At 52.6% G+C, this 14,063-nt stretch overlaps 6 protein-coding genes across 6 annotated transcripts; 3 read left to right on the plus strand and 3 right to left on the minus strand.

Moving 5' to 3' along the window:
- Positions 1-746: 746 nt before the first annotated feature.
- On the plus strand, positions 747-1,813 carry A1O5_05618 (uncharacterized protein; the record flags this gene model as incomplete). The annotated part of the gene is made up of 3 exons (XM_007746217.1): positions 747-855; positions 916-1,202; positions 1,265-1,813. The coding sequence occupies 3 exons, from the start codon at positions 747-749 to the stop codon at positions 1,811-1,813; spliced, it is 945 nt and encodes a 314-aa protein (XP_007744407.1).
- Positions 1,814-1,926: 113 nt separating this feature from the next.
- Positions 1,927-3,935, minus strand: A1O5_05619 (uncharacterized protein; the record flags this gene model as incomplete). Its single annotated transcript, XM_007746218.1, has 3 exons — positions 1,927-2,793; positions 2,849-3,127; positions 3,183-3,935. The coding sequence occupies 3 exons, from the start codon at positions 3,933-3,935 to the stop codon at positions 1,927-1,929; spliced, it is 1,899 nt and encodes a 632-aa protein (XP_007744408.1).
- Positions 3,936-5,299: 1,364 nt separating this feature from the next.
- Positions 5,300-7,227, minus strand: A1O5_05620 (uncharacterized protein; the record flags this gene model as incomplete). Its single annotated transcript, XM_007746219.1, has 5 exons — positions 5,300-5,514; positions 5,579-5,683; positions 5,745-6,463; positions 6,526-6,993; positions 7,067-7,227. 5 exons carry the CDS (start codon positions 7,225-7,227, stop codon positions 5,300-5,302), a joined length of 1,668 nt encoding a protein of 555 aa, XP_007744409.1.
- Positions 7,228-7,730: 503 nt separating this feature from the next.
- A1O5_05621 (uncharacterized protein) lies at positions 7,731-9,350 on the plus strand (the record flags this gene model as incomplete). Its single annotated transcript, XM_007746220.1, has 1 exon — positions 7,731-9,350. One exon carries the CDS (start codon positions 7,731-7,733, stop codon positions 9,348-9,350), a length of 1,620 nt encoding a protein of 539 aa, XP_007744410.1.
- A 368-nt stretch (positions 9,351-9,718) lies between these two features.
- A1O5_05622 (uncharacterized protein) lies at positions 9,719-10,338 on the minus strand (the record flags this gene model as incomplete). The annotated part of the gene is made up of 2 exons (XM_007746221.1): positions 9,719-10,219; positions 10,270-10,338. The coding sequence occupies 2 exons, from the start codon at positions 10,336-10,338 to the stop codon at positions 9,719-9,721; spliced, it is 570 nt and encodes a 189-aa protein (XP_007744411.1).
- A 1,143-nt stretch (positions 10,339-11,481) lies between these two features.
- A1O5_05623 (uncharacterized protein) lies at positions 11,482-13,448 on the plus strand (the record flags this gene model as incomplete). Its single annotated transcript, XM_007746222.1, has 4 exons — positions 11,482-12,064; positions 12,115-12,339; positions 12,566-12,733; positions 12,796-13,448. 4 exons carry the CDS (start codon positions 11,482-11,484, stop codon positions 13,446-13,448), a joined length of 1,629 nt encoding a protein of 542 aa, XP_007744412.1.
- Between the last annotated feature and the right edge of the window lie 615 nt (positions 13,449-14,063).

A 14,063-nucleotide genomic window follows, 5' to 3' on the forward strand; every position in this document is an offset into this window, starting at 1 on the left:
GAGCTTCCTGTAGTGTCCTGGGTAGGTGCTCACCGCCCATAGCGCCTCGAAGAACGCCGCTGATGCTGTATACTCCCTGATGCCATGGTTAACGCGTTGCTAGTCAGCATGAGCACTCTCTCACATTCTGCCAGGACGTCGGAATCAGATCAAGGAGTCAAAAGAAGGAGCCGTTTCAAGATGTGGCTCCCCGAACAGCAGAAGGCCCTGTGTATCGGTAATATGCAGAAGGAGCTTCGCTACGACGGTTTGGGTGTTAACGAATGAGCAAGCCCAGCCACTCTGGTGCCCCAGATGTGTATATGTTATAGGCATACCTCACACACTTTAATAGAGCAGCAGGAATGCCTTTCTACGTTGGCTCTTGCGGAAGAGGAGCGGTCTCGGCATACAACAGAGGCACGAATTCTTTCGGGTGTCTTCACAAGACCGGCAACGACGAGTTTCTGATGGAGCTAAGGCCCGGGTTTGCTTGCGCAAACTTGCAATACTGAGGATTTGCAAGGTCGCAGTGATTCCGCGGAATTGACACTTTCCGCCGCGGGTACTAGCGTCCGTGGGTGCCCGTTTCGTCGTAATAAAAAAGGGACTCGAAAGACGTGATAAAGCATGGAGCCAGGTATCATGGCTACGCCATCGACTTCAAAACACCTCTCTTTCTTGCGATTCCTCTCCCGGCGCAAGTAGAGCTCTATCTGATTAACTGATATATTTTTTAATCAACCGCGGGGAACTTTTCGGTAGACATGGCGAGCATCGATTACATCTTCAAGGCTGTAAAGTATGGTGCGCAAACAGTAAACCTGACGGCCACCGTGCACTTGCCTCGCAACACTAGCTCGGTAAAAGGACTCGGTAAGATTCTTGCTGGAGAATGAAACTGCTCGTAGAACACCTTGCTGATGGGACTGGCAGCACTGTATTTTCACGGAGGCGGCTATGTTGTTGGTAGCCGGGCAATGCTCTCGGCTGCACATGTGGAGGCCTTGAACGAAGCTGGCTTCGTCGCCGTGTCTTCGGACTATCGTCTCTGCCCAACAATTTCTGTGCTGGACGGTCCAGTCGCCGATTCGGTGGCCGCGTACGAATGGGCGCAGGACGAGCTTCCCGGACTGCTCGAAAAAGAACATGGCATTCGGGTGGACGGCAAGAAGATCGTCACCCTCGGTCACTCGTGCGGTGGAGGCCTCGCGTTGTTGATGGTGAGTGTTAATCGTGCAAACTGTGAGAGGCTGATCAATATTGAGGCATCGTGCACAACTAGGCTTCTCGCGCTCGCCCGCCCAAGGCCATCCTTGATCTATTCGGTTTCAAATATCTCCGTGATCCCTTCTACCACTCCGGGAGCAGCGCTCCGCCCCCGCCCGGTGCACCCGATCCACCCTCCGCTGAATTCATCGAACGGGTCTTTAACGAGTTTCCCCCCCCGACCGCCGCGCCCCCTCCCTTCGGTCCGAAAGGGCCCGATCTGAGCACACCGCGCGGAGCCTATCTCGTCACATCTGTCAGGAAGGGTGTTCAATTTGACAAAATCATCGCTGAGGATGAGTATGATCGGATAGATCCAGAGACATTGCTGAAGAAACGCGATTTCCCACCAACATTCTTCGTTCAAGGGACGGCGGATGTCGTTGTCGATGCCAAATTTGGACAATGGGCCCATGCGGAACTGCAAAAGAATGGCGTACAGACTGAGTTGTACCTAGTAGAAGGTGCGGCTCACGGCTTTGACGCTAGGTTAAGGCGTGACGGCACCGCCTTTGAGCCCATCCAGAAAGGCGTGAATTTCCTGGCGCAGCATGTGGACAGATAAAGAGACATGAGTTCGTCCGGCCGCCCTTCTACCGACGCCGCCGGTGGCCGGTTATACCGCTTTAATGGTCTCGACATATCACACGGCAGAGCGTTTCGTGGTTTGAAAGGGGCTTATAGATGGGACGTTTCTCGCTGTCGCGAGCTCCAGCTGCATTGATCGTTAAATACAGAGTCTAACCACCTTTCATCCCACGGTTGCATTTGCGTACTCATGCCTCCGATTGTGAATGCATCATCAGTCAGGGTATTCCAGCTCTGCTCGAGATTTGTGTCAGACGTGGATGTATCATGCAAGGCGAATGCGGTTAACGGCTCAACGGCAGAGTCGTCATCGATCAAAGAACCATCACCGGCCTTGTTGTTGGAGATACGGACCCTTCGCCCCAGATTGCGCAGCTTCGCGAGGGAGTATCGATGTCGTGAGTCCATTCCGCGCGGCGTGTGGTACCAAGCTTCGAGCATCTCAAGTCCTGCCTCGAATGGGCGCCGACACTCGACGCTATATCTGCCGGGATCGTAGATAGCAGCAAGGACCATAGCTGATATGGCCGCCATGAGGAAGTGAACAAACGTTGGTCGTAAAAGCGCAGGAATGGATCCACCCTCCCACGCGGTCTTGCACACCCACACGTTGTCATCTGCGGCACCCACCAATGCTTGGAAAAAGTGTGGTCGAGTGGCCGCTATTCTCGCCGAAGCCAGCAATCGGAGTTGTATCGAGATACGAAAGTGATTAGCCCTCGTTTGTATGAATAGTTGTACGGCTCTTGGAATCGCACAGTCCTGGTCCTTTTCTTCTGACCAAACCTTCTCTAAGCCTGTCGTGCGTTCCATGTTCTTAAGTCGGAACTCCAAATAATCCGTCCTAGTTCCAAGAGAGTCGGCGGCCTGATCCGGTTCTCTCAGCAGAGCGAAGATGTCCGCTCCAATGCGGTCCATCTCGAGCATGGCACGAAGATATTTGTGAGTTCGTGGTTGCTGCAAACAAGGTCAGTACTGATCAGCCAGCGTTGTAAACGACCGAGCGACATACCAAACAGTTGAGGTGATCTGGTGGTAGCTGAGTTGACAAAACACGAGGAAGGCCTGTCAGGAAGCTGCTCCAACTATCCAGGTCATAGACACAGCAGAAGAGTAATCTGCGTCGAAGGTCGTAGGAATCACTTTGTTCGAATTCGGAGGTTGTCTTTTGCACACCGCATACTTCATGGGGTTCGTGAATATCGAGACCTAATTCCAGAGCTGTGCGTGCACCAATACCGGCCATTCTCCACGCTTTCTGGCGTTCGTCTCGATGAAAGAAGTAGATGCACTGGCAGCATGGTCAGCAAAAACTGTGACAGGGTCAGATTGGGAAGAAGTCTGACCATCAAACAAGACATAACAACGTCCTCGATCTCCACCGACTCCTGGCTACAGACACTTTGCGCGGTCCAGAGCAGACTCTGCTCGAGGGTTTCGGCCAGACTAGACGGCTCCGAAGACTTGGCAGCGGCGCCCACCATCATGACGGCTTTGAGTATCTCTATGTCGATAAGCCGCAGGTTCGCAGTCGACCCTCGACCGGAGCTGGATATCAGATGGTAAAGATGGGTTAGATTGCGCCGAATGGTGGCCATGTCGACGCAGGGGTACATAACGCCAACGTGAGAGGCGAAAGTGTCGACAAGAGAATTGGCAGTCGATTCGCCAAGAGCAAGGATGGGGTGTCCGGCATGAACGAGAGCTCCTATAGAATCTTCCTCCGCCGTGGCAGCTTCACATGAAGTCACGCTGAAGACCTCTTCGTTGATACTCGGGATTGTGCCATTGTCTGTCAACGAGGACTGGGCCAATTTGAGCATACTTTCGAAGCTGGACGGACTCGCCCGTGTGACCGTAGAGCTCTGGCGACGTCGCATCGACAGTCGTGGATCCCTTGTTGCTGAAATTTCTGTAGTCATCGGGCTTGAGAGGATCCCCTGGGGATCGCCGGCGCCGCCCGAACGATTCGAGCCAACAGATTTAAGTTGGGACAATCCATCCTGCACCGACTGCACGAAACGCTCAAGGTCCTGCAGATAATCAGATGAGATGTGGTCTTCACGATGCGCGCTGCCACCGATATCAGCGTCTACCATCTTCCCGGAGCAACTGTACCTACTTGGCTTCAGTGCGTTCGTGGGTTGTAATGGAGTTGGAGTAGGTGCATTGGCTTTTCGCGTCCAAGCAGCGGCTGCAAGGCATCATCCCACTGCATTTGACTTTGCGAGCTTTACAACCATTACTGTTACGCCCGTCAGCAGGTGTGCGAAGGTGATTTCTTCACGGCCTGGGCAACTTACCACGCCTTCCGGGTATAATGGTCTCTCCTGCGTTTGGAAGGCCGTCGATCAGCCTCTGCCCCAGTCATGGCCGTGACTCTTTCCTTAGATTCTGATGGGTGGTCGCGGTTTGAAGTTTGCGAGAGCGAACAAGAATTATGGTCTTCCAAGTAGGTGAACCTGGCCAGGTGTCGTCGGATTTGCAAAGTCTGTCAGGCATGGCGAGGGTTTATCGAGTTAACCAAGTCCGGATATAGCCCCCGTAGTACCCCGCAAAGCCCGAGGGGCCCCACAGCTACATCGGATCTGTGCTTACCCCATGATCCAAGTCCTCGTGATTGGTAGCGCCTGAGGTCGCGGCACCTGCTACCGGCATTAATATCCACGTGACCCGTAGAGGACTAGACTCTCAACCCAGTACGTTGGACCGCTGACCCCAAGTCAGCAGTCGCTAAAGAGCATCCAACTCGAGGCTACTCTTCTTGCAGGACGCCCCGTCACGTTATTGGATGCAAGGTGTTGCAGATGCCCCTGACTTCCCCCAAGTCCCAGCCCTTAGCACAAGGCTCCCGACTGTATCTGCCGACATTGCTAAGACCTGGGCTCAGGTCGCCAGTGTGAAACACGGTAGCTGAGATGAGGCGCAGACTCCAATTCTAAATACTTTGAAGCCATTTACGCTATGATTTTCTCCAATGAAAGGTTCCCCTCCGGAATGGACCACTGCGCGGCCTTGCCACGATACGCCGGTAAGAGACCTTTTAACTTTGGTGGATCACGGACTATTGTTGTTCCGGGACTGAGGAAAGGCTGGCTTCCGCGGACATCCGCGGAATGGAAGCGAGACAGAGACTACCCGATCAGGAACGATCCATGGAGATTGTGGGGATATAGCGCACTCGTCTGGGGTACGGTAGTTGAGACAAGAACGAACAGTCGGATCCTGGGGTAAAGTGTATCGGCGTGAACAAAGAACTCATGCTTGTACACACAGCACACCTCTCCTTGTTTGTTTTTCATGATCAATAGTACCGCCTTGGACGCTCGACTCTTCGAATAGCGGTCCTTTGCCTTAGCACATTGATCTTCGACCGGCGTGAAACCAGGGGACCAAAAAAAATGGGCTGCTTCCCTGCGGCAGTCTCCTAGTGGCATACCCGCAAGATGATAAAAACGAACGGCTACTCGCCCGTCTCCCTGTCTGCATCCCAGTGGGCGAGCTTCATCAAGCGCCAGTTAAAAGTGGCACGACGAATCCGCTTGCCCCACACATATAAGGGGATCCACAGCGCCAAGATGACGAAGCTGAAAGCTGCCATGGCCGCAAAGGCTCCTGCATAGCCGTCCCGATTCACCCATGGGTTCGCGTAGAAGGACATGAGAAACGTGATGACAGCTAAAGCATCCTTGGGTCAGCACTGAGGCTTCCGAAGCCTGTCCAGAGGGGTGGATCAACTCACATTTGAAGACGACCTGGCTCACAACGACCTCACCAGCAATGGGCTTGTAGCAGTCAATAGTATAGACCACGCTGATACCGATCACAGAACTACTACCGAACGAGACTGTGGTGAAAATGTCAGCAAGCTACTCCATTCTTTTGACACATGCAAACCGAGTTCTTACACAAGAACACGCCCAACGTAGGGACAATCCAGTGCACTTTATAATTGATCCCAAGGCCATAGAGTAGAAGGGATCCTGGATAGGCGATCATGGCGGCGCTCACAGCAGGAAGGCGCATTTCCGGCTCCCGAATGCCCCCATTCTTCCAAGTTGCGCGGTTGGCTACCCAATCTGAAAAGTAACCGCCAAACGGTATTCCCAGCACGTTACCCACTATGCTTGCGATCCAGACCAGTCCCACTTGCCAGACTGTGAAGTGGTAAATCTGTGAGAGAGCGGTCGCGGCGGTCGTGCTCATGACGATGAAGATCCCAATTCCTACGCCGAAAGACACCGTGGACCAAAGGACAGGTGGTAACAATAGGACCGGCAAGGGACGGAAGGCAATTTTCCAGATTGACTCATGAGTGAGAGGAGAATGAGTGATGGCTATGCGTTGAATGAAGGATTTAGTCGGAGGTAAGTTAGACCTTTCGACGCGCTCCACTCTGGACACATTTGGATCCTTCTCGTTCAGGTCTGCCGTTGTCCGTTCCTCTATTCCACGTATGTCCCGTCGATACGCAGTTTCGGGCATGGTGAAGAAAATCAAGATCGTCGTAGTCAGCACGAGAGCAGCGCACAGATACTGAAACTTCCTCCATGTTTGTGAGATTGACATGAGACCAGAGATTATCAATCCAAGCCCGGCACCAGCCGAGAGCGAAGCCGAGTACATCCTACCAAGCAGCGGTCAGTATTCGAGACTCGTGACAAATTGTGCATGGAGAGCTTTACGTACGCCGTCATTCTACCCCTTTCATGAAGGAAAGATACATCTGCAATGGTAAGGGGAGCGACGCACTCAATGCCGCCCGCAAACCATGACCCTATGACCCTCGATGCCAGCAGACTACCGTAAGAGGTTGCACGTGCCGACCAGATGCAGCAGAGGCCGAAAACGAGAAAGGTGAAAGTATATATCGCGCGACGGCCATATTTGACGGCGAGTGGGACCCACACAAGGTTGGACACACCAGCGGTCAGAGAAGCCGTGGAGAAGAGCAGAGCCGCCTTGCTGACCGCAGACGAGAATGCCGCAATCGACGCTGTGGACAGAGAGGCGGGATTACGTGGGTCGGGTGGATACGCGCCGAGGAGGTCGATGACAATTTCCACCAGGACAGTGGCGGAACCTGCTGCAAAGAAATTGACACAGATCAACGCCAGGCAAAGGAGCAGGACGATATAGACCCTAAAGACTTTCGACCTGCGAATAAAATCTCGGAATTAGCAGCTTGCAGCTTACGCTGGCCAAGTAAAAGTGTGAGGAGGAAGCCTACCAGTTGAGTGGGTCGTTTGGATCGGCCGACGGCTGGGGCACAAGGAGCATGGCGCCTGTGGTCGCGTCTTGAAGTCGAACATGACCAAGCGTTTCCTTGGGAGCATGGTGGGAAGCAGTGATGTCTGAGCTGTTGAGCCCATCTTCTTGATGATAGGGCATCATGAGCCACTAACGTCTGGGTGATGGGTGCGAAGATCTCAGAAAAACCCGGCAAGATCGAAGTGCAGAGTAGGGAGGTATGTAACTATCTCAGGCCCTGGGAACGTGATATGATATGATAGCTTTATGCAGATGGGCCATTATACTTCGATTTGGCTGACACCAACGGTCTTCCGCGGAGCATAATAGCATCAAGTATGCGCGACAACATCCACTTTCCGCTCCTCCACACTTCCCTACGGCGCCGGACAGGGCAGGATCTCGAATCCGGTGTATGAAGTCTTCCGCGGAACGTCCTTGCTCCAACCACCTTCACACTTTCCGCGGCACTGCGATCATGGTTATGAGCAGAGCTAGGATCAACTGCAGGACAGCAGCAACCATCATGCAGGGTGCTCTGCTTCGTATATCATAAAGCTTCAACCGGGGCACACAAAGTTTCTCCCTGAACGCTTGATACACTTCTCGAGACCACATACACTCACAGGCTACGTGAAACCGCAATGACGACGCTAGGGTCCGAGGTCGTGCAGACTGCACTCAGAGTATCGAGCAAGAAGAGCCAGGATGAGCCCCGCTTCGGCCTCACTTCGCCTTGGGAACACTACTACCATCCTATCGAGACTGCTGCCCAGGGTCGATTCGAATGTGAGCTGGACGAGATGGTCGTTTTTGGCGATATTCCCACCGAGATCAGTGGAACCTGGTATCGAATGCTTATAGACCCTCATTTCTGCCCAAAAGTGGGGACTCCCTTTGTCGACGGGGATGGGCATGTCTGCGCCTTCCGCATCCAGGACGGCAAGGTCTCTATGAAGATCAAATATGTTCACACCGAGAGATGGCTTCTGGAGCGCAAGTACGGTCGTCGCCTCTTTGGTCGGTACAGGAATCCTTACGACATCCACCCGTGCGTGCGTCTTGCGAATGACACCACCGGCAATACCAATATCATCTACTGGGGCGGCAATGTCCTCGCGTTAGCAGAGAGGGGTCTCCCGTACGCTCTGGACCCGGACACCCTGGAGACAAGGGGTGCGGATCCATATGGTGGTCAGGTAGCTGCGAAAACCTTTGCAGCCCATCCCAAAGTCGATCCTCACAAGAATGAGCTGGTTACATGGAGCTATTCTGCCAAGGGTCTCAGCACTCCGGACATTTGCACTTACTCGGTCGATCCCAATGGACGCATCTCCAATGAACACTGGTTCAAGCAGGACAAGCCCGGTTGGCCACACGATGGCTGGATCACGGATAACTGGATCATTCTTTCCAACATGCCATTCGGTGTCAACAGCGAGGAGGCGATGAAAGCCGGGGGCGACTACTGGAGGTTCATTCCTGATCAACCCTCGGAATTTCTCGTCACTCCACGCAACGCAGATGCCCCGAGCCATCCAGGCTGGAAACCTGGCGAATTCCGCAAGCACACTGCCCCCCACGGTCTGATCATCCACACCGGGAACGCATGGGAGGAAGAAGGTGGCACCTTGAAGCTTGAAAGCCACTTTGTCAGCTTCAATGTCTTTGCCTTCTTCAACCCGAAGAACTACGAAGGGCCAAAAGGGAAACCCAGCGGCGACTGGTTACGCTGGACCATGGATCTTTCCAAGCCAGATGGGACTCCCCTGCCACCAGCTGAGACGCTGTTAGAGGGAATATTTGATTTTCCCATTTTCGACGAGCGCATGACTGGCCGAAACACTAAAATCGTCTACTTGGGCGGCATGATGGCCCCAACAGGAGAGCGACCCAACTTCAATGCAATCATCAAGTTGAATACGGAGACAGGCGAGAAATTTACTTTTTACGCCCCCGGAGACGGCAGTGTTGCTGAGCCCGCATATATCCCCCGGAGTCCTGATTGTGAAGAGGGCGATGGCTGGGTCATCTTCTATACCGAGAGAGAGTCGTCGCACAAGGGGGAATTGATCATCCTCGACTGTAAAGATTTCTCAAAGCCGATCGCCATTGCGCAGTTGCCTTTCCTAATGCGCAATCAAGTCCATGGGAATTGGGTTCCTAATCCGCATCCTGAGAAGCCTTTGCCGATGTTGACGGGTCCTGTTAGAGAAGATGTCACGCCTAGCGAGAAGTACTCACAGTTGACTAAGCTTCCTTAAAGGCCATAGTAAATGCACATTTCCTTCAAGCTATAATCATTGAGTTTATTGATGATTCTTCACCTAGTTTGGATAACCATTACTGCAACCCGTCAGGCTTTCATGATACCAACCGGGACTGTCCGATGCCCTTGAGGGGGACAACCCACAGTGAGTCGCACCCGCTACCGACGGGGCTGGCTGGACCTCGCAGTAACCTACTTTACGTTTTCTCCACCGTCTCGAACCACGGAAGCCAGGGGAACTGTGGTGAATAGAGAAGTCCAAGCTGGTTTCAGCAGCAGCATTGCAGTGACAAAACTTGTCCAGTTCACAGCTGTTGACAGGGTTGCAAGATAGCCACTGTGGTAAACCATCTGAGACACTAGCTACTCTACCAACTGCACCACACCGTTGTTCTCGCCGGTCTGCGAGAACGTGGCGACGGAATAGGAGGTTTCAGGAACGGCCTTCCGAGCACAGGCCAAAGTGTATATAAACAGACAGAGTCTCTCTGAATAGCCAGGGAGACAGAACACAATCAAGCAGATAGGTCCACTCTCGATCTGTGTATAACATCTGGCGTTCTCTAAATGTGGACTTACAAAAACATTCCCAGACATCGAGCAACCCGAATCGCTAACACTGATGTTCCAGTAGACTGCCTGTGCTGGCACCACAGGAATCCCAAACCCAGCCTGCATATCTGGGGTGATGGCGCAGAATAAGACAACCGGCAGGATGAGCCACTTCTTTCCCTGTGACCCACTCAGAGGGTCGTGAACGTCGTTGGTTGGCTGCGCTATGAGGATAGTCACTTCATCGGGAGCCTTTCGCATAGTCGCCACCGCCTCCTTCGGCATGGTCTCGATATAAGCTTCATCTGCAACCTGTGTAGCCTGGTAAGCCTGGTTCTCCGACCTCTTTGCGTTTGACCTACCTTCTGGTCGAGTTCTGCATTGAGCACCAGAGTCCCGGCGACCCCGCGGAATTCGGTATCGACCAACATGTTAGGGACTTCGAGACCGGCGACAGTACTCGTGGAGCGCAATCATGAAAACCAAACGATGAGGGAATCGGAGCCATCACGGAGCCGGCAAGAAGGGATATATCTTCCTAGGCTACCAGGGATGCCTCACTAGTTGTTTCAGATCTGAACCGTATATGATATGCTAGCAAAAAATCTATTGGGCTCTATCGGACATTCAGCCGGGGGCAGGCCCATCCAGTCACTCGCACCATCATAGTGAATAGAAACATGCTCTCTAACCTGGGGTGGAAGCCCCGCAAGTGGGAACAAGGCGGCGAGTGGTGGAGATTTGCTGGTAGATGTTGACAAGGTTTGCGATCGGCATGATTGGTTCGGAATCATCCCGAGCTCCGAGGAGTCGAGACTCGCCATTCCGCTGGTTGTCGGGCCTCGGACAAGCCAGGAATCCTGCATTGTGTACGAACCGCAAATCGAGCCGAGCCCCCACTTACGACTGAAGTCAACCGAGCAGAGGTTTTCATCCTTACACCATCCACTATCACGCAGGGTGCCAGAGCGCCCTCGATTTGCGTGAATGGAACGAGCATCATACCAGCCAATGGCTATAAGCCGTATGCGAGTGACCAGACCCCCCAGGCGACATCGAAGCAAAACTGCAAAGGCCTGTCAGCGATGCCGTGAAAGACACCTCAAAGTTGGTCAGCAAAGGACCCCGAACTGAAATCATACTAAGTACACGTCAGTGCAATGCAGGAAAGCCATGTTCCGGCTGTGTTGCTAAAGGCTTTCGATGCAGTTTCACTCAGGCACATTCAAACCATGGTGACCAGCTCGCTCGGTGCGGTACCCTGGGGACGGCGGGCGAGCACCTTTTGCTGATCGTGTACAGGCAAGTCGATCTCCTCTCCGAGCGACTTCTCGCTGTTGAGTCTCTCTTGAACGAACAAAATGCAAAATACACAGACTCGAGCATTTCTAGTAAGTATTGCTCTGCCTTTGCTGAGCCTTGGTGGTGAGCCGACAAAGCCACAGGCAATCCTACGTCAGATGATCTGTTGTTGAGCTCAGTGAGGCAATTCAACGAGCAGACAGGGTGCTATGAATACTACGGTCCGTAGCTCTCTTTGAACTTTCCATGTTCGCTGCGTGAAGTTGACGTCGATGGCAGGTATTACATCTGCATTTGCCGTAGCTACCTCGCTGGATAGGAAGCTTCAGATCCCCGGCTACAATGGCAGCAGAAATCTCCTGCAACCAACCGATCCGTGGCAGAGACAAACTTCTGCGCACCGAACTTCCGGCGTGTCGGATCTGTGGAAGGTTATTGAAACGCCTGACCTGTTCACACCGCTACCTGTGATCAGCCGAACCAGACCCTCCGACAACATCCTGGACCTCCACTTGCGAAGTTTTTTTGAGACTATTCACATATACATGCCTATATTCAATGTCAAAAGGTTTTATGCAAAATATTCGTTCGTTCGTGAACATCTATATGAACCCCACTGGGGAACAAAGGCAAATGGTAACGGTGGCAACCAGCAATTCATTTGTTTGGTCTTCTCCGTGCTGGCGATGGGCGCTTTTTACACCGACGAATTGGGAAGCAGCTCCGCCTGGGCAGCATGGTATTTTGATAAAGCACAAGGTAGGCTCGTAGAGCTCTTTGATGCGGTCGACCTGCACCTGGTACAAGCTGTTATGTTGATGGGCTCATACGCACAACATGCGATCAAGCCGAATTGTAGGTAACAGGAGAATGCAAGCTGCCAAGCAAGACTAACAAATGCACAGTGGCATATAATTTGACCGGCACAGCAATCAGGCTTGCCTACTCAATCGGCTTGAACACCAACAACAGTCCAGACCATTTGAGCTTCGATGCCCAAGAAGCACTTCGCACATGGTGGATGCTCTTCATCCAAGAAGTCGAGCTCAGCATGGATTCTGGTCGGCCGATGTCTATTCGGAGTTGCGACGTCAACGTGGATTATCCTTTGGACGAGGATTTGGATGCAAGTGTAAGTCCAATCGAGCACATGCCCGGTTGATGAAGCGAACTAAGCATCGTTGTGCTCCAGTCCAGTGAACCGGGGCTTTCACAGGTCACATTCCTCACGGTACTCGCTCGAGGCGCTCATCTTGTACGGCGAATTCTAAAGTTCGTAGGTCAAAGAGCTTGTCGTGTCCATCATAATCTCACTTACACCCCAGGCCCATCGATGCTCTGCCCAAAACAGGGAAGCCCAGCCAACTTACACCAAAGATACGCTGCAACAATTGAATATTGAATTACATGGATGGCGTGACTCGCTCCCAGCTCAGTTTTGCTTCCAGCATGAGCGCCCACATGGCGAACCAGAGGCACAACTGACTAGCTGGATCAACCGCCAAAGGAGCAGCGTGAGATTACGTACGCTTCTCCTACTCTCAAAAGACACTGTTTCTGTGGGAAAGGGGCTGATTCAATCACAGACTACAATGTAGCGCTCATTACCTTGAACAGGGTGGCTCTGATCCCTGGAACATCTGATCAGGTATTGGCCGATCGTGCCGAATTCAGCGCATCCTGCATAGAGGCTGCCAGCGAGTCGATCGTGCATCTACATTGGCTTCTCAGAGCCGCCCCGAAATTGAGACGGTGGGGATACTACTGTTACTATTGCCTACAGGCTACGCTGGTGATATACCTGCGGTTGATCGACGATCCATTTGGTCCAGAAGCCGCAGACATGATCGCTCTGTGCAGATTCAGCATCGAAACGTTTGATGCGCTTCACATTCCGGCCGCAAAACGTTGTGCTGAGGTCTTTCGACGTGCCTTGACCGAACACAAAGATGCACGGGAAAGCGACTTCGAAAGAAGCCGGCCCGGTTCGACAATAGTGACGGTGCCTGCGTCGTGCGATGATGAAGATTTGCAGCTTGTGACTACATCACCGCTACTGCCTACATCGTCGCGTCAGGCGTCCGCAGTGCCAACATTCGGGCCTGAGAACGCAAGTGGCCTTGTCTTTGGCAACACACTGGTAGACGATACTTCCTTGATGCACACAGAAGACGCGCATCCAGATGAAGATGCTTGGTCGGGTTTGGCGAACCTGGATTGGCAAAGCCAGTATCTGTAGGAATGTTGGTTTTTCTGCAATTTACCCGGTTAATGTGCTACCGTTTTACGGTCGAGCAATGCCTTCAGAGGTATTATTACTGCTCAAGCAACCAATTCAGCCCCCGTCACACAAGAGTCGAAGCAAGGTAAATGTCAGTTCAAGTTGTAAGACAATCATTGCGCAATCCGCAGGAACTGCATGGGCTACCTCCTTCGGTCACGCATCATCTCTCATTCATTGCGTAGGAGCTTACCAGTCGCTTCATGCTGATCCGGCGTTGTACCTTTTTGAGTAGACTTTAGCTAGCACAATCACTTTATGCGAGTGCCGGCAGCAAATATGCCGTATCTGCCTCATCACTAACAATCCTAAACGAGCGGAATATAAAGTTGGTCGTCTAGCATATTCAAGTGTATTAATCCAAAGTGAGGACCTCCAGGCACAGCCCTGTGGTTGCGGACCAGTTGAGAGAGCATAAACTGAAGGAAGTTCTATCCAATGCATCGATGCTCACGACAGACCATTTGCTTGGTTCTTTGCAGACCGCACTGCTTGAGGGAATGGGAATGGAACATGAAACAATGTACAGAGAGCCTGAAAAACCGTTCGAATTCCCCCTGCCGGATATGACCA

Source organism: Cladophialophora psammophila (genome assembly GCF_000585535.1).
Source record: "Cladophialophora psammophila CBS 110553 chromosome Unknown aczJe-supercont1.7, whole genome shotgun sequence".
Classification (NCBI taxonomy): domain Eukaryota; kingdom Fungi; phylum Ascomycota; class Eurotiomycetes; order Chaetothyriales; family Herpotrichiellaceae; genus Cladophialophora; species Cladophialophora psammophila.